Genomic DNA, 24,816 nt, shown 5'->3' with positions numbered 1-24,816 from the left:
TATTTCTACCAAGTGACACATGAATTTGTGGCTTAATACTGTAGAGTTTGAAGTGCTTTCTATATCAAAAATCAATAAGCTTGTTTATTTTTCTTTGCATCTTAACTATGCATGATTACATGGTTATTTTCACTTAATCATTTGCATTTATCAACAATTAAAACAGCCCTGCAAATCATTTGTGGGTTGTGAACTACTGAACGCCACTGGTTTATTGACTTGATGTGCAATGTGAAATCTGATCCTGAACCAAAACCTATTTTATCAAGATAATCTTTTATCAAGAAATCTATTTTAAATGGATTATGATTTTACTAGATAATGCGCCTTTAAACCTCTTTGATATCACACTGCAAAAAATATCATGTGTTTTTGCATTCCAGACATATACACTACCGTTCAAAGGTTTGAGGCTGGAACGATTTTTTTAATGTTTTTGAACCGGCGAACGTTAAACCTAACTTTTAATAGTAAAATAAACATAAATAACAAAACGAACAGGCCTCTCCACAGGCTCCGTTCCCACTACTCTCGCCCCATGCCCTGCTTGCCACAAACATACAAGTCTTTATTGTCACTTTGAAGCCTAAACCCCAAACTTTTGAACTCTAATGTAGATCTGTCACTACATTTCCTTAACTGCAGTTTTCACATTGTTCAGTATGATTATAATGTTCACTATACTGGCCAACTGCGCTTTCATGGTCTACACACAAACTCCAGACTGGGCCAAGAATGTAGAGTGAGTTGATCTCTTTTTTCCTTCCCAAACATACCGTAGAAATGCCGTCTATGTTTGCTCAGTGCAGTAACTGATGCTCTTGTTTTAACAGATATGTCTTCACTGGGATATACACTTTTGAAGCGCTGATAAAGATCACTGCCAGGGGATTCTGTGTGGGACAGTTTACGTTCCTCAGAGACCCGTGGAACTGGTTGGATTTTATTGTTATAGTCATGGCGTAAGTATAACAAGTCTGTTATTTACCCCAGCTAAGTTGATATAAATTATTAGAATTGAATAATTCTCACTGCTTAAAGGTGAAGAGTGTATTTTTTTTATGTTAAAAGATAATGTTTACTTTTTTAATTCACATTTCTGTCTTATTGTGGAGGATTCGTCTGTTAAAATTGTTGCAAATAAAAAAATGGTAACACTTATCATTAGTTAATGCATTAACTAACAGTAAGCAATACATTTGTTACAGTATTTATTACTCTTTCTTAACGTTAGTTAAGAAAAATACTACTGTACATTGTTAGTTAATGTTAGCTCAGGTCCATTAAATAATATTAACTACCTGAATACATTTTTATATGGAACACCACTTTGCTCCATCCAATTAGTTCCTCATAGATTAAAGTCCCACCCTTTTTTCCATTTAGTATTAGAACAGGAGGATGGGACGGAAAGGGCCAGTTGAAGCTCTTTCATCGTTATTTTTGCAATTCTGTTAGTTTCTGCTAGTGGCACATCAGTTACACACTTCACCTTTAGTTTTTCATAGTCCATAGAGTGGTCAAAGGTTGTCATTTCAGTTGTTGTAGTCAGCTTGCAAGAATAAAAGTGCTGTGCATAAAAGTTCTTTTTTAACTTGGTTTGAAAAATAGTTTTTTTTCTAACATTTGAAAGTGTTAAATTAGTAGTTTATATGTTTAGAGTTTAAAGTTTAGAGTTCAAAATTAAACAAACTTGTGTTTCTTTACTAAGATTTCACAAAAACTTCCTCAAAATGGCATTTTGTTCATTTAAAACTAGGTTGACTGCTTTGCCAGGTCATATTGAAGGGATACAAAAACGTTGACACAAAAATGAAAATTCTGTCATCATTTACTCACCCTCAAGTTGTTCCAAAACTTTATGCATTTCTTTTTTGCTATTGAACACAAAAGAAGATATTTAAGAATATGGGTAAATACTGTTTATGGACCCCATTGACTTCCACAGATTTGGGGAGGAAATACTGTATTCTGTTGTGTTCAGCAGAAGAAAGAAATTCATAAAGGTTTGGAACAACTACAGCTTGAGTAAATGATGACCGAATTTTTAATTTTGGTTGAAATATCACTTTATGACACCAAATATATAATAATTGTTTTATAATGTATTTTATTATATTTAATTTAGATAAAATTCTTTTTTTATTTTTCTATATTTTATTTTTTGTATGTTAATGTACTTAATAAAATACTTTATACAATTCTTAAATGTTCTATTACTTTTTAAAGTTTAAGATAATTCTGTTTAATTTTTTTAAAACAGTAAATTATTTTAAGTTGTCTGAAGTTATTTTAATTTAATTTAATTAAATTTTTAAGATGCAGATGCCATCTTACCTCAGTGGTTCCCAAACCTTTTCTGCCGGTCCCGACAAAAAAATATTTGTAAGCCCCCCATCTACAGTACATGCACCCACATAAAGACTCTCAGACATGACCTTTCTTGCAGAACCCTATAGGATTTATTTAAAGCATTGTTATTAATACAGTATTCAACAGTCTTCTCTTTGTGTTTGTGATGGGAAGTCTCTAAGTTTGGCTTCATTCTGTCAGAAGCTAATAGTTTGAGATACGCTACACACTGTGGTCTCCCTTCATTACCCACTATTGTTCTGGTGAATCCTAGGGCGAGACTTGCCTCAAAGTGTTCTTGTCTCGAGGCTGTCCTCACTGGACGAGACCAAGCGAACGTTGCAAATCCATTTGTGGTATGTTTCAGAAGGTGCACGAGCACTTGGACAGTTGTGATGTTTGAAGTAGATTCATTGTCTGCTTTACATTTATGTAGTACTGGCAATCCTTTCACAAACTTGTCCATGCTTTATGCATTTATTCATATTATTCATTTATATTTTTACACGGATCCCTGCAATACCTGATTCGGATTGTTTAATCGCGGCATCTAGCGGTCTGTTATTCCGCTACTACTATCAAACCACTTAAGCAGGTACTGTGAGCCATCCTGAGGTAATAAAATATGTCAAATTAATATTTAGTGTTCAATTATTTGCTCATATGGCAAGCAGCCGCATAATAAGCAAAATCATTTCACAGTGGGGTATCTTGTATCACCCTGGAGAGGTTTCTTTTGCACAACCATCTTCTGACTATACACTATGATTTAGCCACGTCCCCCTTTTTATTACTCCGGGCCCCTAGTTTGGGAACCACTGACTTCAGTTATGATAATTAGTCCAAAAAATGGCCATTGGCATCTACAGTGCCCTTCAGCTTCATTTGTATCTGTGCATTTGGTCCCACAGGTTTGTTACAGAGTTTATAAAGATAGGCAATGTATCAGCTCTCCGCACATTCAGGGTACTCAGAGCTTTGAAAACTATTTCAGTAATTCCAGGTAAGCAGAGCGCACGTTTAGGTGTACAACCTCTGTGTGACCTTTTAACCTGACTGCAACCCTGTGTCGAGACCTTCCTGTGTGCTGTATGACCGTCAGTGTTTGATTTCCCACCCTCCCTGTTTCAGATATGTAACTGAGTTTGTGGATCTGGGTAGTGTGTCTGCCTTGCGAGCGTTCAGAGTTCTTCGAGCCCTGAAAACTATATCGGTCATCCCAGGTGAGAGTTGGGGAAAAGGTCAAGGTCACAGATGCTGACACTGTTTACTTCAAACATGTCTTTTCCCAAACATTTTACAGTTTTCTTTTAAGGTATTTTCCTTTGATTTGTGATTTGATGGTTGCACGCAAAAAAAAAAAAAACAAGCAGTGATGTCCGATTAACATTGAATAACTCAATTATTTTGAGTCCATAGGTCAAAAATCGCAGATGTCTTTAACTTATCCTTTGGATTCTATGCAACGACTCCTTGAAATTTGTCATGATGAGAACTGTTATGGAGTCTTGAGACCGAATCAGTGAACTTATTTAGTTTATATTACTAAAACAATCATCGTCAAGTGTAATTGAAATCTGGAGCAGAATCATTAAGAGCTAGTGTTGCTGTTTTTGTCTCTCCTCTCCTTTTGTGATGAGTTTACCTTCGTACTGTAGTCGTCTTGCATGCCTTCATTTAGTCGCTGTTTAGTTGTTAAGAGCATTTATGTGCATGTGATGCATAAAAAAATCGACTAATCTGTGAACTTCAGCTTGTAACCTGAAATATTCAGAGATTTCCTTTTTGAAACATTAAGACCATTTAAAGTAAAAACATTTATATAAACACACACACACACATATGTGTATACATCTATATATACAGGTCCTTCTCAAAAAATTAGCATATTGTGATAAAGTTCATTATTTTCCATAATGTAATGATAAAAATTAAACTTTCATATATTTTAGATTCATTGCACACCAACTGAAATATTTCAGGTCTTTTATTGTTTTAATACTGACGATTTTGGCATACAGTCTCAAAAAATTAGCATATCATGAAAAGGGTCTCTAAACAAGCTATTAACCTAATCATCTGAATCAACTAATTAACTCTAAACACCTGCAAAAGATTCCTGAGGCTTTTAAAAACTCCCAGCCTGTTTCAATACTCAAAACCGCAATCATGGGTAAGACTGCCGACCTGACTGCTGTCCAGAAGGCCATCATTGACACCCTCAAGCAAGAGAGTAAGACAGAAAGAAATTTCTGAACAAATAGGCTGTTCCTAGAGTGCTGTATCAAGGCACCTCAGTGGGAAGTCTGTGGGAAGGAAAAAGTGTGGCAAAAAACGCTGCACAACGAGAAGAGGTGACCGGACCCTGAGGAAGATTGTGGAGAAGGACAGATTCCAGACCTTGGGGGACCTGCGGAAGCAGTGGACTGAGTCTGGAGTAGAAACATCCAGAGCCACCGTGCACGGGCGTGTGCAGGAAATGGGCTACAGGTGCCGCATTCCCCAGGTCAAGCCAATTTTGAACCAGAAACAGCGGCAGAAGCGCCTGACCTGGGCTACAGAGAAGCAGCACTGGACTGTTGCTCAGTTTTGCATGTCATTCGGAAATCAAGGTGCCAGAGTCTGGAGGAAGACTGGGGAGAAGGAAATGCCAAAATGCCTGAAGTCCAGTGTCAAGTACCCACAGTCAGTGATGGTCTGGGGTGCCATGTCAGCTGCTGGTGTTGGTGCACTGTGTTTTATCAAGGGCAGGGTCAATGCAGCTAGCTATCAGGAGATTTTGGAGCACTTCATGCTTCCATCTGCTGAAAAGCTTTATGGAGATAAAGATTTCATTTTTCAGCACGTCCTGGCACCTGCTCACTGTGCCAAAACCACTGGTAAATGGTTTACTGACCATGGTATTACTGTGCTCAATTGGCCTGCCAACTCTCCTGACCTGAACCCCATAGAGAATCTGTGGGGTATTGTGAAGAGAAAGTTGAGAGACGCAAGACCCAACACTCTGGATGAGCTTAAGGCCGCTATCGAAGCATCCTGGGCCTCCATAACACCTCAGCAGTGCCACAGGCTGATTGCCTCCATGCCACGCCGCATTGAAGCAGTCATTTCTGCAAAAGGATTCCCGACCAAGTATTGACTATTGAGTGCATAACTGAACATAATTATTTTAAGGTTGACTTTTTTTTTTTGTATTAAAAACACTTATTTTATTGGTCGGATGAAATATGCTAATTTTTTTAGACAGGAATTTTGGGTTTTCATGAGCTGTATGCCAAAATCATCAGTATTAAAACAATAAAAGACCTGAAATATTTCAGTTGGTGTGCAATGAATCTAAAATATATGAAAGTTTAATTTTTATCATTACATTATGGAAAATAATTAACTTTATCAGAATATGCTAATTTTTTTAGAAGGACCTGTATATATATATATTAGTGTATATGGATGTGTATATTAGTGTTTGTGTGTTTGTGTGTGTATTTATATGTTAAATAATTACATTCAGGGTCCAAAAATAATGTTAATAATTTTATCACACGCTGCGATCTGACATGATTTAAGTTGAATTATAAGAATGACCGCCTGACCCTTTCTGATGTACAGTGCCTAGCATAAGTGAACACACCCATGCTAAAGTTGACTAAAAAGAGGAAGATCTTTTGGAAATTGATCTTAATGCCTTAATTTAAGAAATGAGGAAAACTCCAACCTTCAAGGACACCAATTTTCTTTGTGAATGAATAATGCATCGTAAATAAATAAATGTTGTTCCTTAAAATACAGGGGTCATAAGTCAGGACACCCCTGTTAGATTCCCATAGAGGCAGGAAGATTTTTATTTTTAAAGGCCAGTTATTTCATGGATCCAGGAAACTATGCATCCTGATAAAGTTCCCTTGGCCTTTGGAATTAAAATATCCCTGCATCATCACACACCCTTCACCATAGATTGGCATGGGGTACTTTCCATAAGATAATCTCTCAATGTAAATCAAACGTAACCATTTAATCCAACAAATTAAGGCATTAAGATCAATTTCCAAAAGATGATTTTTTTATTCCTCTTTCTAGTCAACTTTAGCATGGGTGTGTTCACTGCTAAGCACTCTAGGTGTCATTAGCAAATCAAATCAAAGTCAACCCATAAACAAAAAAAAAAAGTGTCTGTTTTGACGTGCACATTTTCAAATGGCTATATTTGGGAAAACAATGAAACTTGAAAAAAAAAACTCTCGTAGATGATGATGATGATGCCAAAAATAATGAAACATGTTAAATATATATATATCAATCTCATGGCCAGAATGAAATATTTGGATTCAAAGTGAATTTTGGACCCAGAGTACACTATGCTGAGACCTCAGTGTAAACTTGGAAAGTGACATGGTTTCCTCTGCTTTCCACAGGCCTGAAAACAATCGTTGGAGCTCTGATCCAGTCGGTGAAGAAGCTGTCAGATGTGATGATCTTGACCCTTTTTTGCCTAAGCGTCTTTGCTTTGGTTGGACTGCAGCTGTTCATGGGAGCTCTTAGACATAAATGTGTGTTCAATTCTACTCTTATTCTTCTCAAGGCAGAGGATTGTGCCGAGTCACCCGACTGCTTGAACTACATTAACAATTGCAGTAAGTTCATTTTCATTTTTGAAATCTATCTATCTATCTATCTATCTATCTATCTATCTATCTATCTATCTATCTGTCTATCTGTCTATCTGTCTATCTGTCTATCTGTCTATCTGTCTATCTGTCTATCTGTCTATCTGTCTATCTGTCTATCTGTCTATCTGTCTGTCTGTCTGTCTGTCTGTCTGTTCATAATTCACATGATTCATTGATAATTCGATCAGGTTTAGGTGAGTATTTTCAGCAGAAAATCTCAAAGATTATATAAATTAATGACTTTATGCAAGTCATTTACTTATTTGATAAGTGACTCAGAAATGGTACAGAATATATGTAATGTTTTTCATTTTAGTAAATAACTTTTCCGAGTTTTCTTTTTTTTTTTTTTTTTTTTTTTATCGCCTTGGCACAATTTTCGAAAATTGTGAAAAATTCTCTAAACTGTAAGTGCAATTGTCACAACTGTTTGCCGGAACATCAGAACTCTATAGCATGTTTGCAAAATATAGTTACTCACCCAAAACATTTAATTCATGCTTCAAAACCTAGTTTTTATGTCGGTAAATTGGCCAAAGCCACCAAAATAAAAAGTATTTTTGTCATTGTGTGAGCCAAAATGTTTAGATGCTTTTTCACCATGGAAATATGTTTTAGATTTACACATTTTCACGCCCTTTTTTACTTTTTAGTTGACACTTTTTTACACTATACAAGAATGTCAGTTTTGTCTAGTTGAATGCTCTTGTGTATCACACTGTGCTTTTTAGATACGGATTTCAGCAGGTAAATTGCTTGCTGGAAAAGTCAATACTGTAGTACTCAATTTATATTAGGTGTCCTTATCTATTATGTACTTACATTAAAAAAAAATAAGTACCTGTGTTCATATTGTATTGCAAAACACTTTTGCTGCTGTTGAGGTGGGATATGGGTACGTTAGGGACATACTTGGTTGAATGGGGTGGTTTACAGTAAGTGTGGGTTAAGGGGTAAAAGGGAGTAGTCCACAGTGTTATTCTAGATTTAGCTGTAAAAACATGCACACAATAAGTGCATTGCATCAAATTATTAATTTTCTGTAAATGTTAGTACATAGTAGTTAAAGACACCTTATATAAAGTGGGACTGAACATTTTTATTTATACAGCACATATTTGTAGGAATTTGGTACATGCAAACTGAAAATTAAGTTGCTTGTTAATTTTTACATATTCTATTACAGTATGTCTTCCCCTAACACCACACATTCGTACATATCTTCCTATTGCTCTTTCACGACAAGCAACTGTGTATTTTCAGTTTCTACAAAAATAAACTGCAGTTGCTGTTTATGGATTTAGATTTTCCTGCATGTTCAAAAATGGCAGTGATTGTGTTGGGCAAACTGCATATAGCCTACTGTATGCTTCCAAACTTGATTGGTTGATTGGTAAGATTGATATTTCTATTTCACTACAATGGCAGGCCATTTGTCAATTCAGCAGACACAGGTATTTCTGGAATATGCATGCATGTCTGACAGATTTTGATAACTAGATGGGTCATTTTGCATGTGAAGGCTCACATGATGAAAGAATGATGGCGCAGTGGATAAAACACATGTCTTTGGTGTGAGAGACCCGGGTTCAAATCCACTGTGAGACACCAATGTGTCCCTGAGCAAGACACTTAACCCCTAGTTGCTCCAGAGGCGTGCGACCTCTGACATATATAGCAATTGTAAGTCGCTTTGGATAAAAGCGTCAGCTAAAAAAAAAAAGAATGTGTAGAAGTTGTAAAGAGTTGGACAGTTTCACTGAGTATCAACTCATCAGTTTTGATCAAAAAGCCATGTGCATTAAGATGTTGTGCAAATTGTATTTACTCTTTTGCACACATGCCAGAACACATGTAAATTGCTTAAATCAATAAGAAACCCAAATCGGATGTGAACAAGAAACTAATTGTTCAGAGACATGTGCTTGTTGTTTTGAGAAAAAAAAGTCTAATTCGAGCATTGAGCCAAAGGCATGATTGAGAAAAACTGTAAATCTTTAGGTGCCCCTATTATGGTTTTTCGAATATCCTCTTTGTGTAATAAAGCTGTTTGTGAATGTAAAGGTTCTGCAAAGTTGAAAAGTCCAAAATGCACGACAAATAAAGTTATTGCATCCCAAAAGAAACAATCGACTCTGAACCGCCAATACGAGTCGATTTTATTCGAATCCTACTGATTTGCGGTTCTACATCACTAGAAGATAGATTTGCATAACGCCCGCCTATGTTGTGTGTTTTCCGCCCGCGAACGACTTCACCAGCCCTCAAATGTAAAATACTCAGGGATTTGCAAAGTGCTTGCTCTTGAAGGCAAACACGTACCTCAAATAATGTACCTCAAAATTAGTAGTGTATCACGGAGTAACGTCTTCTTTGCGATGGAGGTTCAGGTTCTTCCAATGTTTCATCTTTGGACTCGCGCTCATATTGATATGGTAAAATCAACGTCATCGTTCGTTACGGTCTTTAGTTTACGCTGTACAATCGCTGAGCTGTAGTGAGCTTCCGGATGTAGCTGTAGTTCACTTATGTCAATGGGCGTGGGCGTTTTTGTTTCCGACAGGTGCTGTATCGGTAGACCAATCAGTGGGCCATCTGCCAATCAGAGCAAAATAGCTCACGGAAAGGAGGGATTTAGAGAGACTGATTCATCCATCGAGTTGTTTGAGAATCATTGAAAAATGTTGTGATGTGCATTGAATATTATGAGAAAATAAAACTTTTTTTACCTTTGATGCATGTAAACCTGTTGTGGGAGACCAGAAAAACTAAATTAAGAGTCTTGAAAATAGCATAATAGGGGCACTTTGAAACATTCTTCCAGGTTTAGGTTTCATTTTGAATTCACTCTTAAATGCATGTGGCAAGTTATTGCGAATAATATGGGTATTACAAGATCACATAATTCAGGAAGGACTGATAATTTGCATCCTAATCCACACATTTTTACTGAAGAGAGGTTTAAGTAGACCAGAGTGTATATGAGTAACATTTTGATCAGGGCCAATAAAAAGCAAATTTAAGAGTGACAGGTCCAATATACTTGTGACCAGTCTGAAAAGGAAATATTGTGTGTGTAAGACAGCCAGCTGTCTTCATTCAGCATCATGGATGTTTCAACACCACCAGCCATGAAAAACCTGTTAGAGAGAAAGAGGAATTCCACCTTGCTCATGGAGGGGAATATGATATCCATTGGCAAGTACTTTAGCTGGATGGGGAAAGCTATAATGCAGGAGTGAGGTAATCTGGTGCGCTGTTTGCTGTGGGGGATGCCTTCCTCATTCCACTCTCCATTTTATTCTGATACATCTTACTGGTATTTTGACATTTCCCTCATTTGCTTGGGGTTTGGCCCTGTTGTGAACACATCCCATTTAATTCAAAGGGTCAGGAAGAGGGTGGTAAATGGGCATATCATTTTTATTTTTCTTGTACAAAAAATTGACCAATGAAGAATGTTAAAATATAAGAAATATGGTATGAAAAAACCTATTGTGGACAGAATAAACACCAAAAAATGGAATATAGCACAAAACAACTAATGCACTTTAGCTTTGTATAAGACCTATTATGAATTCTCTCTTCTTTTTCCTGTAGGTAACCATTATATCCAACCAGGAAAGAAAGACGCTCTAATCTGTGGGAAAAACAGTGATGCTGGGTAAGCAACACGTGCAAACAAATCTGAATATCCAACAAATTCATCATAAACCTGTTCAGTTTTCTTCTTTTTAAAAGAGCTTTAAAAGCTCATTTCATGTTGTTGTGCGTTTTTGACAATCAAGTGTCACACATGTGCATTTCAGGCAGTGTCCAGAAGGATTTGTCTGTATAAAAGCAGGTCGTAATCCAGATTTTGGTTACACAAGTTTTGATAGCTTTGGCTGGGCCTTCCTTTCATTATTCAGACTGATGACTCAAGACTACTGGGAGAATCTTTACCAACAGGTAGAGGAAACTGAACTCGAATGATTATATTTAGTTCATGCAACACAAAAGGTGGTGTTTTGCACAATGTCCGAGCTGATTTGTTTTCTATTTAATAAAAGTGGATGGGGTTGTCAAGCTCAAAAAAAAAAAAAAAAAAAAATCCCTTCATGAAAGTAGTCCATATGATTTTTACACTTTATTCCAAGCCTTCTAATGCAATACACATTGCTGGTAACAGACTGAAAATCTTGTTCTTCATGACGTTCAAAACAAGTGTTTCATGAGAAATGCACGAACCTATAACATTTATGCAGTTTCTTCCCCTTCTCTTCCTCTAAAAAAAATCATAAAATACAGAAAAAATTCAATGTAATTTATGGAGATTGGTAGCTTAAGTCCTCATCCACTCTCACTGTATGGAAAAGAAAATAATTATACTGGTTTGAACAACATTAATTGCTTCCTGTGTTTCTCCTATACTAATCGTGGAATTGTATTACAGACTCTTCGAGCCTCAGGAAAAACCTACATGATTTTTTTCGTGCTGGTCATTTTCTTGGGATCCTTCTACCTGGTGAACCTGATCCTGGCTGTGGTTGCCATGGCATATGACGAACAGAACCAAGCCACTATTGATGAGGCTTTGAAGAAAGAGGAGGAGTTCAATGCCATGCTTGAGCAGCTCATGATACAGGAAGAGGAAGCTCAGGTCTGTTGGGTGTTTACATATAAACAGGGTATGAAATGCAAGCTTTTTGCATTTTCCTGTAGCTCAAGAAGTAGAGCATGGTGCGTGCAATGCCAAGGTCATGGGTTCAATACCCAGGGAATACATGCACCGATAAAAAAGAAAATTCTGCCAAATGCATAAATGTAAATGCATGAAACCTTTGCTAACTGTTGCAGAAGTGTAATGACGTTGTGATTGGTTGACAGGCTGCGGCTGAAGCGTCCAAGTGTGATGTGCTCAGTGGAGATAGAACGGACAGTTCCTCGGACGCCTCCAAACTCAGCTCCAAAAGTGCCAAAGAACGACGTAACCACAGGAAAAAGAGACAGCGTCAGGGGGAGGGAGAGAAAGAGGATGATTTGAAGATGGAGGGAAACGATAGAAAGGCCAGCTTCCGTTTGACAGACAATGGAAAAATTCGGCTCTCACGTGAAAGGACTTGCTCTTCTCCACATCAGGTTAGAAATCATTTGATGTTTTCTATAGGAATAAGGAAATGAGACCAAAATGTCTGTATTCTAAAGCATTATTGTACGGAAGCGTATTGCATTCACTTGAAGAAAAAAAATCTACTCTGTTTTTCTGAATTAACGAGTTAATTATCTCAGAATTACGAGATAATTTTTTATGGGAAAAAAGTTTTTGCTCTATTTTTCTGAATTAATGAGTTTTTGAGATGATTAACTCGTTAATTCAGAAAAACAGAGCAAACACTTTTTTTCCATGAAAAATTATCTCGTAATTCTGAGATAATTAACTCGTTAATTCAGAAAAAAAAGAGTAGATTTTTTTTTCTTCAAGTGAATGCAATACGCTTCCGTATTATTGCATTACTTCTACTTCTAATACTTTCTTACAATAAGGAAACACTAATGTCTAGATGGATGGAAATATTTTTTTATAAATTCAGCATGATCATCATTACTGTAAAATGAGCAAGTAAAATTAAAAATGAGCCTTTTAACCGTCAGTGTCCCGGTAGCGGCACTTGGCACACAATTTTAATAGCATTTTTTTCTTCCTATCATTAGCTTTAGTAATCATCATAAATGATGTACCATTTGCAAACTTAAACTTTAAAATTCATCCCGTTTTGAAGTTGGACATTGCTTTACCATGGAACAGTATTTTACCCTTTTAGCGGGCTCAGTTTTTGTGATATCAACTTCAAATTTTAAACATAACTTGGTTAGACATGGCTTTAGCAATTTTAGAGTCCAAATTATATTGTAAAATACTATATATATTCTATAATCTATTTAATATTGTATTTTATATTGTAAAATAATAATAGCGGCTTGTATAAAATATTTCTTTTTTAGTTCAGTACATTTAGTTTAGTACGTTTATTTTTATTTTTTTATTTTTTTTAACGTTCATTTTTTTTATGTGCCTCGACTTCAGTGGTAATCTGCTTTAGAAAGAGACCAAAATGTCTGTATTCTAAAGCATTATTGTACGGAAGCGTATTGCATTCACTTGAAGAAAAAAAATCTACTCTGTTTTTCTGAATTAACGAGTTAATTATCTCAGAATTACGAGATAATTTTTTATGGGAAAAAAGTTTTTGCTCTGTTTTTCTGAATTAATGAGTTTTTGAGATAATCAAGTCATTAATTCAGAAAAACAGAGCAAAAACTTTTTCCCATGAAAAATGATCTCGTAATTCTGAGATAATTAACTCGTTAATTCAGAAAAACAGAGCAAACACTTTTTTTCCATGAAAAATTATCTCGTAATTCTGAGATAATTAACTCATTAATTCAGAAAAACAGAGTAGATTTTTTTTTCTTCAAGTGAATGCAATACGCTTCCGTATTATTGCATTACTTCTACTTCTAATACTTTTAAGTTCAGATCTATGCTCAAAAAAGGAGTGAACACAGAAAAACACACAGAACTTTCATGAACTTGCATTAGAAATGAGCTTGTCTATAAATAAATGCCGGACAAGTAAAAGTAAAATCAAGTAAAATGATGTAGTGGGGTTTAGCGAATTTTCTTCAAATGCCTTGATTTGTTTGTCAGTGTGTTTGTAAAGCTTGTTTGTCTCCTCAGTCCCCTCTGAGTTTTCAGGGTTCAATCCTCAGCCCACGTCGGGGCAGCAAAGGTAGCGTCTTCAGCTTCCGCGGGCGTCTGCATTCTGAAAACAACTACGCCGACGATGAGCAAAGCATGGTTGAGGAGACAGGCAGCCCGAAAGACTCTCTGTTTCCACCCTCTCGACCCGACCGTCTTTACAGTACTCTTAGCAAAAGCAGTCTGTCGCCACGTATACTGTTGCCATCTAACGGAAAAGCGCGGTATGTGGTCGAAAGCAATGGCATGGTGATGGTGTCGGGCGGAGCCTCTTCACCCAACTCCCCCCCTGTAATCCTGACGCCCGAAGTGTCCAAAAAAAGAGCCATGTTTGACGAGACTTTTGTAAGGGAAAGAACTAACAGTGCACGAACCTTGCATGGCCTGTGTGTGCTGTTGCTGTGGATAATGCGTTGTTTTAAATTGCACATTTTTATTATGGGCATAATGCTATCTGTGTACTCTTTTGCACTTTTTTTTTTTTTTTTTGTGCTGGTTTTGGGTGAAAATCTGCAGAATTCTGCAGGATGGATTTAAATATGGTATAAAAAAAATGCTGCACAATAAAAATTACGCAATATATTCATAAACACATATGAACTCGCATGAATGTTCATAACTTTTTCAATGATCCGCATTCTTATTCTGTGGAAATCTGCAGAGATACTTTTAATTCTGTGTTCGCCTGCAAAATCAAGTTGTGAAACCAAATCAATTAATTTGCCAATTATTTGTTCAATTAATGAATTACATAAAAAAGTTTTTTTTTTTTTTCAAAGCATGCATTTAAATTATGTTGTTCCGCTTGCATTTATATTATGTTGTTCCACATAATGTCATTTTATTTATTTATTATTGTATAAACATATTTAATGAATGGACGCTTGTTTCCACCACTGAATAAAAACGTTTTATCTCACAATTCTGACTTTTTTTCTTCTCAGAATTGCGTGATATAAACTCTCAATTGCGGAAAAAAAGTAAGAATTGGGAGTTTTTATATCTCAATTCTGATATTATATCTCGCAATTGTGAGTTTATATCTCGCAATTGTAAGAAAATACATCAGATTTTTACATTTTTTTTATTCTCTGGTTTTAACAAGCTACCATAATAATTTAATAATATTTACTAAGTTAAATAATAGTGACATACGAAGGCATTCTTAAGGTGGTTAAAATGTTATTAAATAAACTAAATGTAAAAATGTAAATGTGCCTTTGGCTTTGATATAATCAAATTTGGGTTGTTGTTGTTTTTTGTAAAAAGCAACTTAACTAATATCAATCCGAAATGTTTTATAGGTTGCCTGAATACATTTGAAATGCTACTTTGTCTTCAAAGTTAACCGATGAATGATTGATGCATAGCGAGAGAATGCTGTCTAGCAAACACTGTAACATTTGTTTATGTATTTGCTGATAATTGGATCTGTTTACAGTTGGACTCAGATGGACCCCGACGTCGATGTGACTCGCGCTTTTCTGGGGCTTTTGACCAATCAGCGAGACAGAGAGCTTTGAGTGTAGCAAGTGTCAACAACCCTGACCGTAAGAAACCCTAAATGCTGAACACACTTACAAGAAACTGAATGTGAGGCATAATAATAGTTTGATTTTTTTTTTCTCCCTGCCATTTTTAAGAGATGGTTCACAATTGTCATTATTTTCTTAACCCAATGCTGTTCCAAAACTGTAGGATTTTAATTCTGCTTTGAATTTTAAGAGTATCTTGACCAATCTTATCAATATAATAAAAGGTGACTGAGGTTGTCAAGCTAAAAAAGTCATCATATATGGCGTATTAACTATTGAGGAATAGACTGAAAATTATTTGTGTTTATATTGTCATTTTGAATGACAGCCTCAGTTTTCATTGACTTTCATTATAATGAATATAGTGGTATGGATATTTTTCCTTTTTGTTTTTTACAGAAGAAAGGTGAACTGTTCTTTTGATTAAGTGCTTATTTGCTTATCAGTATTTGTTCAGTTTGTCCAAATGATGCTGAAATACCTGCTAGTTTTACCTACAGCTTTCAGATTGTCGTCTGCATTTTTTATTTAACATGGCAGCGTGGGAGGTCTGGAAACAGAAGTGTGTGGAGCGCTGGTACGACTTTGCAGAGAATTATCTGATCTGGGATTGCAATCCCACATGGCTGAGGATAAAGAGGATCGTCCACATGGTTGTGATGGACCCCTTTGCAGATCTGATTATCACCATTTGCATCGTGATAAACACAATTTTCATGGCCATGGAGTGTCACCCTATGAATGACGCTTATTCTAGTATGCTTGCAACTGGCAACGTGGTAAGAACATTTATAGCAGCATTTAAAATGAAATCCTATGAGACTTGTTTTGTTATTCTAGAAAGAGTTATTAATTACCAGTGAGATATCCAGCTGAAATGACAAGTGTGAGTTTACTAATTAAATTTAGTAGAATTGATTTATATTAAAAAAAAAGTGTTACAACAGTATTTTGATTTCTAAGAAAGCCATTTTATTTAAGGAGATGTTTTCTCCGAAATGTTCAGTTAATCAACAAATGTAATGATTTTATTACAAATTTAGTCAGTGGACAACTCTTCTTTTGTAAAATACTTTGAAAAGATTGGTAATACTTTACAATAAGGTCGCATTGGTGAATGTTAGTTGATGTGTTAACTAAACTTTAATAAAAATCAATACATTTGTTACAGTATTTATTATAATACAAGACATATGACAACTTCTGATTATAATAATGTATTAGTAAATGTTGAAATTAACATTAAGTAAGATTAATAAAAGATTTAGAAGTATTTTTCATTGAAGTAATAAATTAGCCCCCAAGTCTTAAAACTAGTCCCAAACTAAAATGCATGTTTGAGCTGTTTTAACCGAAAGTAACTTGCACTGGCATATCTTACAATATTTACTATATTGCTACTTAAATGTCCTATATGAACTAAATCCTGGCTTAATCTAATCCCTGTCTGTGAAACCAGGCCTAGGAGTAATTTAGATAGCTAATGTTAACAAATGGAACATTATTGTGAAGTGTTACCAAAAGTTTTATCTCCTTGCTTACAGGTTTTCATAGGCATCTTTACTGCAGAAATGACATTGAAGATAATTGCCTTGGACCCATACTCTTACTTTCAGGAAGGCTGGAATATCTTCGACAGCATCATAGTCACACTGAGTCTTATGGAACTTTGTTTGCAAAACGTGATTTCTGGAATGGGTCTTCTTAGGCCATTCCGACTGGTAAGAGTATCCTGCTGTCATGTTATATATCCAATGACCTAGACGGCATATAAATGCAGCATAGGTGCGCTCCTAAAGGGGTCATGACATGAGAAATCAAATTTGCCTTTATCTTTTGACATATCAGAGGTTTTTATAGCATTAAAACATCCTGCAAGGTTCATAGCTTAAAACGTCCTCCTCATTGTAAACAAAGCATTTATTTAATCAGGATCCAAAACGGCTCGTTTTGATACTGCGGGATCTGCGATGTCACACTGCAAATACATTTACATATGCCCGCCTCCAGAGAAAGACATGGACAAATAGTTATACATCCTCACACCATAGACCCGCCCACTGGCATTCAGTCGCCAGTTTTATTTAGATAACACTCTCACACAATAGCGAAGGGGTGTTGATACTGTCTACTATGCAGTGACGTTAGCCAATCATAACAGTGGCTGTTTACTGACAAGCCTTAAAGGAGCCGCCCCTTAAAAACTGATCATTTCAATTTTTTTACGCATAGTAACAATATAGTGAACCTCAAGGAACATATTCAAATAATAAAAACAATTAATGTCATGACCCCCTTAATCTAAAGGTTGATTTTTAAGGTGATGTGTGTAATGCTGCCTTCTAAGACCATCTCTTGTTCAAAATAGTTTATTTTAAATTGGTCAAAAATACAATAAAAACAGTAATTTTGTAAAATATTATAACAAATAAATGCAGACACCAAACTTTTGAATGGTATAAAACACTAAATATAATTTAAATACATTTTAAATAATACATTAAAAACTATCTAAATGGAACAAGTTCATCGCAGCATTGTAATGTGCAGTTAAAAAAAAAAAAAAAAGATTTTATGTCAATATAATTGTATTAAATAATTAGTGTTTTTAAAGATTATCTGTAAGTCAGCATTAGATGACGGCAAATGTAATCTAAATGTAAAAATAAAAGAATTTATCATATTGACCAATGCTGATACATTTAGAAAAAAAATCTATGGACCATACTAATTTTCTATGCATCTTATTGTCACAGCTGAGGGTCTTCAAACTAGCTAAGTCCTGGCCGACTCTGAACATGCTAATCAAGATCATTGGCAACTCACTGGGCGCCTTGAGCAACCTGACGCTTGTGCTAGCCATCATCGTCTTCATCTTCGCTGTGGTGGGAACGCAACTGTTCGGGAAGAGCTACCGTGACTGTGTGTGTAAGATTTCTGAGGATTGCACGCTTCCTCGCTGGCACATGACCGATTTCTTCCACTCGTTCCTGATCGTCTTCAGGGTGTTGTGCGGGGAGTGGATCGAGACCATGTGGGACTGCATGGAAGTGGCAGGACAGCCTTTGTGCTTAATTGTGTTCATGATGGTCATGGTGATCGGAAATCTGGTGGTATGTATAGTTCACCTCAATTAATTAGCATTAAAAAACCTAGGGCCTCATTTATAAAGATGTGCATAAATGTATCCATTTATAATGTGATCGACGTGATATATTATATTATATAATATATTAACAATACATAAAGTAGGGATGCACCGATATGAAAATTTTGGTCGATACCGATAACTGATAATTCTTTATATTTGAAAGCCGATAACCGATATATTGGCCGATGATTCAAAATCCACTTTTAATTAAAATTTTTGAGAGCCTGATTACAAAAACAAAAGTCTCACCATTACAAGCCATTTCCCAAGCACACAATTATAATGGTCTCATTATAATTGTATGTAGCCTATATGTCAGACTTACGCTGCACATGTTGAACTTTTTTTTAAAGTGATGCCAATCATATTTCAGGCAATTCAAAACCATCATGGTGAACAGTGTACATCTGAAGTGTCTCAGCTAAAGGAAAAATCCCTTGTTTATCGACTATCGACCAAATTTTCTTATCGGGCTGATAAAGACAACATTAAAAATGACCATATATCGGCCGATAACAATATGGTGGCCGATATATTGTGCATTCCTAATATAAATGTTTGTGAGCAGGCTCTTCAGTTGGTGTATGCATAAGAACATTTTCATGCCATTTTTTTCGGATTTGAGTCATAGGATAAAATCAATGGGTCCCACTTTATATTAAGTGTCTTTAAAGGAGCTGTATGTAAGAAATGTATTTCAAATAATCATAAAATGGCCCTGATATGTCACTAGACATTAATAAATCATGTTAATTTCAAATACTTGTATCACTGACAACAGTAGTCCAGCCATGATATTGTCATTTAAAAAGTGAAGTTGCAGCCCTCAACTGATGTTGATGCTGTCATGTTGTGTTTTGGTCTGATGCTCCGCTCTCCACCGATCTACCAATCACGAAGTCAGTAGTGTTGCGGCATCCGGGTTGCCAGCTCTGCTCTAGTTACCACAGCTGCAGCTACAAACCTGTCGGATAAAAAAATGTTGGATCCTGCAGCCTATCTGGCAACCTCAAGTCAGGGGGGAGGGGGAGGGGATACACCGCTCTACAGTAATTTGAAAGTGATTGCAGTACCAGTTTTGGCCACAATCTTACATACAGCTCCTTTAAGTACTATGTAGAAGCATTTCAATTATTAATTTGATACAATGGACTTATTGTGTACATGTCTTTACATTGTACTTATATATATATATATATATATATATAAACCTGCATGTAGCTACAGCTTTAATTATTTTCTATAATTAGACTGTTGACCCTTTCCTTTCACGTTACTCCACTCACCCGTAAAACCAACTATACCACCAAACCTGTCCCTAACCTTACCCTTATCCCACCACAAAGTAGTTAAAGTAGTTAAAGATACTAATATAAATTCAATTGATCAATCCATAGTATTCAGAATCAAATCTAATAGTACATGCATTTAATAAATGAGGCCCCTGAAGTGCGTGAAGTTATTCTGAACCTGTAGTTGGCTTCTTCCTAATTTTGCCTTTCCTTTTAGGTTCTGAACCTGTTCCTCGCTCTGCTGCTCAGTTCCTTCAGTGCGGACAATCTCACGGCCAATGACGATGAGGTCGAAAAGAACAACCTGCAGATAGCGGTTAGTCGAATCAAGAGAGGCTTCGCTGTAGTTAAGGCCTGTCTGCAGAGTTTCTTCCGGAGCAGCTGTATAAAGAGGAGGAAGCAGAAAAAGAAAACTCTAGATGGGAACATGGTCACGATAAACTGCAAGGGAATAAATGATAACTCCAACCACACCACACTAGAGCTGGTTAAAGGCACTGGAGGAACAGATGAGGACAGTGACACTGAGAATTTTATCAGCAACCCGAGCTTGACCGTCAGTGTCCCGATGGCTGCCGAGGAGTCGGATTTTGAGTGCCTCAATACTGAGGATTTCAGCAGTCTTTCTTCAGACACAGAGGAAGATAAAGAGGTACGGTTGCAGTTTGAAATGATTTGACATTTTTTCAAAGACCTCCAAATGTTTTAAAGAAAACGAATTGAGCAGGGGTGGGATGGGTGGATATGAAAAGCCCCCTTTACACATGCCATTATGATATGTTTGGTATCTGCTTTTGCATTTCCTTCATTCATATGCATCTCTGATATGATCGAATAGAGATTCAAGCACAGTCACTTGAGCAAAATCCAAAATGGCTCTTATATACACTACCGTTCAAAAGTTTGGGATCAGTGAGAATTTTATTTTTATTTTTTGGAGGAAAGAAATCAATACTTTTATTTATCAAGGAATAATTAATTTGATCGAAAGTGACAGTAAAGACATTTATAATGTTACAAAAGTCTTTTGAACTTCCTATTCATCAAAGAATCCTAAAAAAAAAAAAAAAAAACTGTACAACTGACAGACCAACAACTGTTTCAACATTGATAATAATAATAAATGTTTCTTGAGCATCAAATCCTCATATTATACTGATTTGTGAAGGATCATTTGACACTGAAGACACTGACACTGGTGATGCTGAAAATTCAGCTTTGTTCACAGGAATAAATTACACTTTACTATATATTCACACAGAAAACAGCTGATTTACACTGGAATAATATTTAATACTATAACTGATTTTTGTTGTATTTTTAATCAAATAAGCGCAGCCATGGTTAGCAGAAGAGAATTCTTTTAAAAGTATTTAAAATCGTACCGACCCCAAACTTTTGAACGGTAGTGTACATTACTGTTCAAAACTTTGGGGTCAGTTTGAACATCTCTTATGCTCACCAAGCCTGCACTCTTTTGAACAATAATACAGGAAAAAAATGCAATATTGCGAAATGTTATTACAATTAAAACTCACTGTTTTCTACTTAAATACATTTTAAAATGTAATTTATTCCTGTGATGCAAAGCTGAATTTTCAGCATCATTACTCCAGTGTCACATGATCCTTCAGAAATCATACATATTTCATTATCGTTATTTAAAATAGTTGCTGCTTAATATTTTTGCGTAAACCATGATGCATTTTGTTTTCAGTATTCGTTGATGAATAGAAAGTTCCAAAGAACAGCATTTATTTGAAAGAGAAATATTTTGTAACATTATGAATGTCTTAACTGTCACTTTTGGTCAGTTTAATGTGTCCTTGCTAAATAAACATATTTATTTCTTACTGACAACAAACTTTGAACAAGCAGTGTATTATGTGAGAGGTTGCGTTATAAGCCGCATTTTAAAAAGATTGATGATAATTCAGAGTATGATTTTGCATTTCCCTTCTATATGAATTTACCGTTAGTTTTGGATGGTAATAGGGATTAGAAGTGAAGAGGAATATGGGAGAGAAATAAGAGAAATCATATGCCAAGTCATAAGTTTGATAAATAATGTGATATCGTTGATTTAAATCTAGACCACCTTCAAATGCGTATTTGATCACAATTCATCTTGGGTGCATTTACTCCTGACTTTTGATGCAGTCAGTTGTGATCCAAACATGATCCAGTCACTGAAAACCATATGTGTCTGGTCTGGTTGGTTGGTGAGCAAGTTGTTTTCCGACAGCGCTTTCATTAGTGCGCACCCAAGTCCCCTTGAAATAGTGGTTGTGGACTATGGAGTGGATTTTGTATGCAATGCATACAGTATCAGCAGTGCACCCTAACTCATGGACGTGAACCGCTATTGACGACATATAATTTACAAGTCAGTATAATGTACTTCTTTTGGATCTCGATCAGGGTAGATGCCATATTTAATTTGAGGTGAATAAAAATGAGGCTATAAGGGATAGATGCCACTACAGTTGTGATGGCTAAGCTTAAGGTCCTAGTTCTTGTCTAATTATCTGCTGAAATATTTTTGGAAAGATGTTGTAGCATTCCTGTAACTCAAACTATAGAGCATGATTCTGGCAAGTGAGTTTGATATTGAGGGTAAATGGAGGGTCAATGTACTTTAAATCCCTTTAAATGTAAATGTACAGAACAGTACAAAGGGAGGAATACTTCAATAACAGTGCAAAATGACTGATGTCGAACCAATCCTTTGGTGTAGATATTGTCATGTACATGGCCCCCCAAAAATGAAAGCTTTCTGATTGTTTCACTTGATTTCTCACTGGTGTAATCGTGGTCAAGTTCCTCTCCGGTCGGGTTAATTGCAAATAGTGCATTGTGGATTACGTCAACGTGTAGCCCGACCCATTATGGAAGAGAGGTCAGGGAATATCAGTCTTCAGATCGCATTATCTGTCATTTAAGAGCTGAGTGCGAATGTTAGCCTCATGATAACATGCTCATTTGCTTCCTGCTGGGAATCGGGGATGTGGTGGTCTGTGGTTTTGGCATAAAACGGTTTTATATCGGTCATTTGTACGGCAAGCTCTTTGAGATTGTCCAAAAAGGTCTACCGCTTTAGTTTTGTGAAGGGTGATATGCTTTCAAATGAAAAAAAAAAAAAAAATCTAATGATCTGACTATTTAGGCAGCATTGTAAGGAATCATAGGCACATATGGTTGAATAAGGGCAGTATATAGGACAGTAGTGCATGTATCCTTTGCGTAGAATGTGTTCCCATAATGCAACAGTCTCAGTGAGCTGGTGGACAAAGCTTTATTATTATTATAATAAACCAAATAATGTACACTGAATATAATAAAATATATTTAACAGCATAGTATGTACATATATGAGTATGTACATACACAGCTCTACACAGTTGAGATTCGAGATATGGTCATTTTTCAGAATTTGTCATGGTTAATTGGACAAGCGCAATAATGCATTCAGTCTATGGAAAAGGCACATTTTCCAAAAATGATCAGACAAAAAAAAACATCTTGATTTTTTTATAATTTGCACTGGGCCATCTCAAGCTAAAAGAATATACATATGTTGAATTTGGGATATAATTAGCCCTTTAGAAAGGTAACATGATTTCTACAAATATCCACTTTTTTTTTAAATTGTCATCAGCTATTCATTGTTAAAATGCTTAGCAAGTGAGTGATAACAAGACAAAAACGAGAGACATATTATATAAACCATTCAGGACAGGCCAACTATGAGCTCAGAGATTAAGTGATTGTATGTGTGTCTGTAGTCAATGTGATTTCAACTTCAAGTTTCAATGTTTGTATATTATGCATTAAACTTTAAACGTATAGTATTGTGTACTATGATTTATCTCAGAGCTCATGGTTCATGGCTTATTATGTTTTGGAAATGCCTATGAACTAGTCTATGTAGATAAAGGGTTTTATCCAAGGCAACACTAAGCAAATCTTACTTCTCGGGCTTGGCTCAGTGACTCAGCTGAAATTACTGACTTCAGAAACCGTGTACACATGTATCGTCTCCTCTGCGGTTGCTATAGTAATGTGTGATGTGTGTGTGTGTGTGCTCTTGCAGAGGCTGTCTAACGTGGCTCCCAGCTCTTCAGAGGGCAGCACGGTGGACCTCAGACACGTGGTTAAAGAAGGAGAAGATGGTTTGGACTTTGAACTTGAGGAATCTACAGAACCAGAAGCTTGTTTCACAACAGGTGATTCAGCTAATAGTTTGTTCACTATTAAGACTGTTGTAAAATGTGTTCTTTAGCCTTAAACTCTTATAAAAAAAAGTTTGGTAGTAACAGTGGGAAATACCACGATATGTACAGTACCCCCCAAAAAAGTATTTGACACATAGGGCCCTATTTTAACGATCTGAAACGCAAGTGTCAAAGCGCAAAGCGCAAGTAACTTTGTGGGCGGATCCCGGCGCTGTTGCTATTTTCCCGGCGGGATAAATGCCTCTTGCGCCTGGCGCAAATCTAAAAGGGGTTGGTCTGAAGTAGCTTCATTATTCATAGGTGTGGTTTGGGCGTAACGTGAAATAAACCAATCAGAGCGTCATCTCACATTCCCTTTAAGAGCAGGCGCGCTTGTTCTAAAGCGGATTCCTATTATAACGGCGGATTTGCCAGGCGCGCGCGGTTCACAGCCGAGGAGAGCAACGTTCTCGTCAGGGCCGTAAAACACAGAGAAGTGACATTGGGGATGGAGAAACCCACCCAAATTAACTTCTGTTAAACAGGCGTATGATAATTTGGGTAAATGTGTAAGCTACATGTATGCTTTTATAATAAATTATCTATCTATCTATCTATCTATCTATCTATCTATCTATCTATCTATCTATCTATCTATCTATCTATCTATCTATCTGTCTGTCTGTCTGTCTGTCTGTCTGTCTGTCTGTCTGTCTGTCTGTCTGTCTGTCTGTCTGTCTGTCGTAATAATGTATGATTTGCAAAAATGAAACCTGCTGCTTAGATGAGAGAATCAAAGTGTATGCGCGTTGTGCACACGCTACATTGATTATGGCCAAGCATGCGCCCTTAAAATAGCATTA

The 24,816-nt window shown here is 36.2% G+C and overlaps 1 protein-coding gene across 2 annotated transcripts in view; it reads left to right on the top strand.

Moving 5' to 3' along the window:
* scn1laa (sodium channel, voltage-gated, type I-like, alpha) overlaps window positions 1-24,816 on the top strand; it is a 57,208-nt gene that overhangs the window by 16,760 nt on the left and 15,632 nt on the right. Inside the window, exons 4-18 of one of the 2 annotated variants that reach the window (XM_056236131.1) lie at window positions 653-742; window positions 834-962; window positions 3,484-3,575; window positions 6,765-6,983; window positions 10,620-10,683; window positions 10,829-10,970; window positions 11,455-11,661; window positions 11,889-12,140; window positions 13,741-14,106; window positions 15,203-15,311; window positions 15,837-16,075; window positions 16,841-17,017; window positions 18,053-18,409; window positions 19,957-20,391; window positions 23,833-23,965. In XM_056236131.1, coding sequence (XP_056092106.1) covers window positions 653-742; window positions 834-962; window positions 3,484-3,575; window positions 6,765-6,983; window positions 10,620-10,683; window positions 10,829-10,970; window positions 11,455-11,661; window positions 11,889-12,140; window positions 13,741-14,106; window positions 15,203-15,311; window positions 15,837-16,075; window positions 16,841-17,017; window positions 18,053-18,409; window positions 19,957-20,391; window positions 23,833-23,965 — 3,011 coding nt within the window. Of the gene's footprint in view, window positions 1-652; window positions 743-833; window positions 963-3,483; window positions 3,576-6,764; window positions 6,984-10,619; window positions 10,684-10,828; window positions 10,971-11,454; window positions 11,662-11,888; window positions 12,141-13,740; window positions 14,107-15,202; window positions 15,312-15,836; window positions 16,076-16,840; window positions 17,018-18,052; window positions 18,410-19,956; window positions 20,392-23,832; window positions 23,966-24,816 lie in introns of those variants that run through there. The other variant, XM_056236130.1, reaches the window with a different exon arrangement.

This window comes from Rhinichthys klamathensis, unplaced genomic scaffold (genome assembly GCF_029890125.1).
Source record: "Rhinichthys klamathensis goyatoka isolate OS25496 unplaced genomic scaffold, OSU_Roscu_1.1 h1tg000439l_1, whole genome shotgun sequence".
Classification (NCBI taxonomy): Eukaryota; Metazoa; Chordata; class Actinopteri; order Cypriniformes; family Leuciscidae; genus Rhinichthys; species Rhinichthys klamathensis.
This window is presented reverse-complemented; position numbering and strand designations above follow the sequence as displayed.